The following is a 1023-nucleotide window of genomic DNA, read 5'->3' on the forward strand; positions in this document are numbered from 1 at the left end:
AACAAACTGATGGGAAAAATTCACATGAAATACTTTAATATATATTTTTTTTTTTTGTCAATTTAAGTGGCTGTGTTTGGTTCCATACACAACACACTTCGAAACGAGAAAAATCATACAGACATACATAGACCGAAACTTTGATTGGTTGACCATAAAAATATTTTGAAAATTAAACAACAACATCAGCAAAATAAAAAAAAATACAACATAAAAAAGTGTCATTGATTAATTTGGGAAAAACTGCCTTTAGTAAAACATTGCCAATAAAATAATAAAAAAACGTATTAAAAAACTTTATTGATCAAATTAATGAACGAATGCTTGCATGGTTGGAGCTCTCCAGCTAATATGGTAAATAACCATTTATACACTAAATTAACAAGATTTTTTCTGTTATCGTGATTTGTTTTAATTTACCACCAATAAGTGTGAGAACTTTTCCCGTTAAAATTATTGCTTTGAAAAAAAAAGCAATGACACAAAAATCATATTTAAGTAAAACTCACCTGTTTTAATGTAAGGCGGGCTGTATATCTTAAATCGCTTCCCTCACGTTTAAACATGGCATGTGGTTTATCTCTTATGATGAACACAATGTCGGCTGGTATTTTGCCAGGAGATTGATCGCCCTCCTTCTGGAAGGTCACTTTTGTGCCCGATTTCCAGCCTGGCTTTATCGATATGCTCACGTATTTATCCTCCTTCTTCGACGTACCATCCGGCTGTTGGACACGCCTTGAGATTTTCATTTTTTTAACACAGCCATGATAGATTTCCTCCAATGTCACGTACAGATCATGTTCCACCGGTGGATCCTGTTGTTTCTCCTTTTTGAAGGGCGTGTGTACATTGAATGAATGTGATCTAAATGAGGGCCTTCTCTGGATTATTTAAAGCATCAGCAAAATATATCATTTTTCATATACAACTTACCTGAACGCACCACCGAGACCATGACGTGAACCCAAACCACCAAAAGGAGATGAAAAGAAATCATGTTCCGTATCCAAGTCGAAAACA

At 34.6% G+C, this 1023-nt stretch overlaps 1 protein-coding gene across 1 annotated transcript in view; it reads right to left on the minus strand.

Moving 5' to 3' along the window:
• Positions 1 to 453: 453 nt before the first annotated feature.
• LOC111687240 (dnaJ protein homolog 1) overlaps positions 454 to 1023 on the minus strand; it is a 3500-nt gene continuing 2930 nt past the window's right edge. Inside the window, exons 3-5 of the mRNA XM_046948585.1 lie at positions 937 to 1019; positions 510 to 867; positions 454 to 459 (exon numbers count right to left, since the gene is read on the minus strand). Of these exons, the coding sequence (XP_046804541.1) occupies positions 454 to 459; positions 510 to 867; positions 937 to 1019 (447 nt within the window). The remainder of the gene's footprint in view (positions 460 to 509; positions 868 to 936; positions 1020 to 1023) is intronic.

Source organism: Lucilia cuprina, chromosome 2, assembly GCF_022045245.1.
Source record: "Lucilia cuprina isolate Lc7/37 chromosome 2, ASM2204524v1, whole genome shotgun sequence".
Lineage (NCBI taxonomy): Eukaryota > Metazoa > Arthropoda > Insecta > Diptera > Calliphoridae > Lucilia > Lucilia cuprina.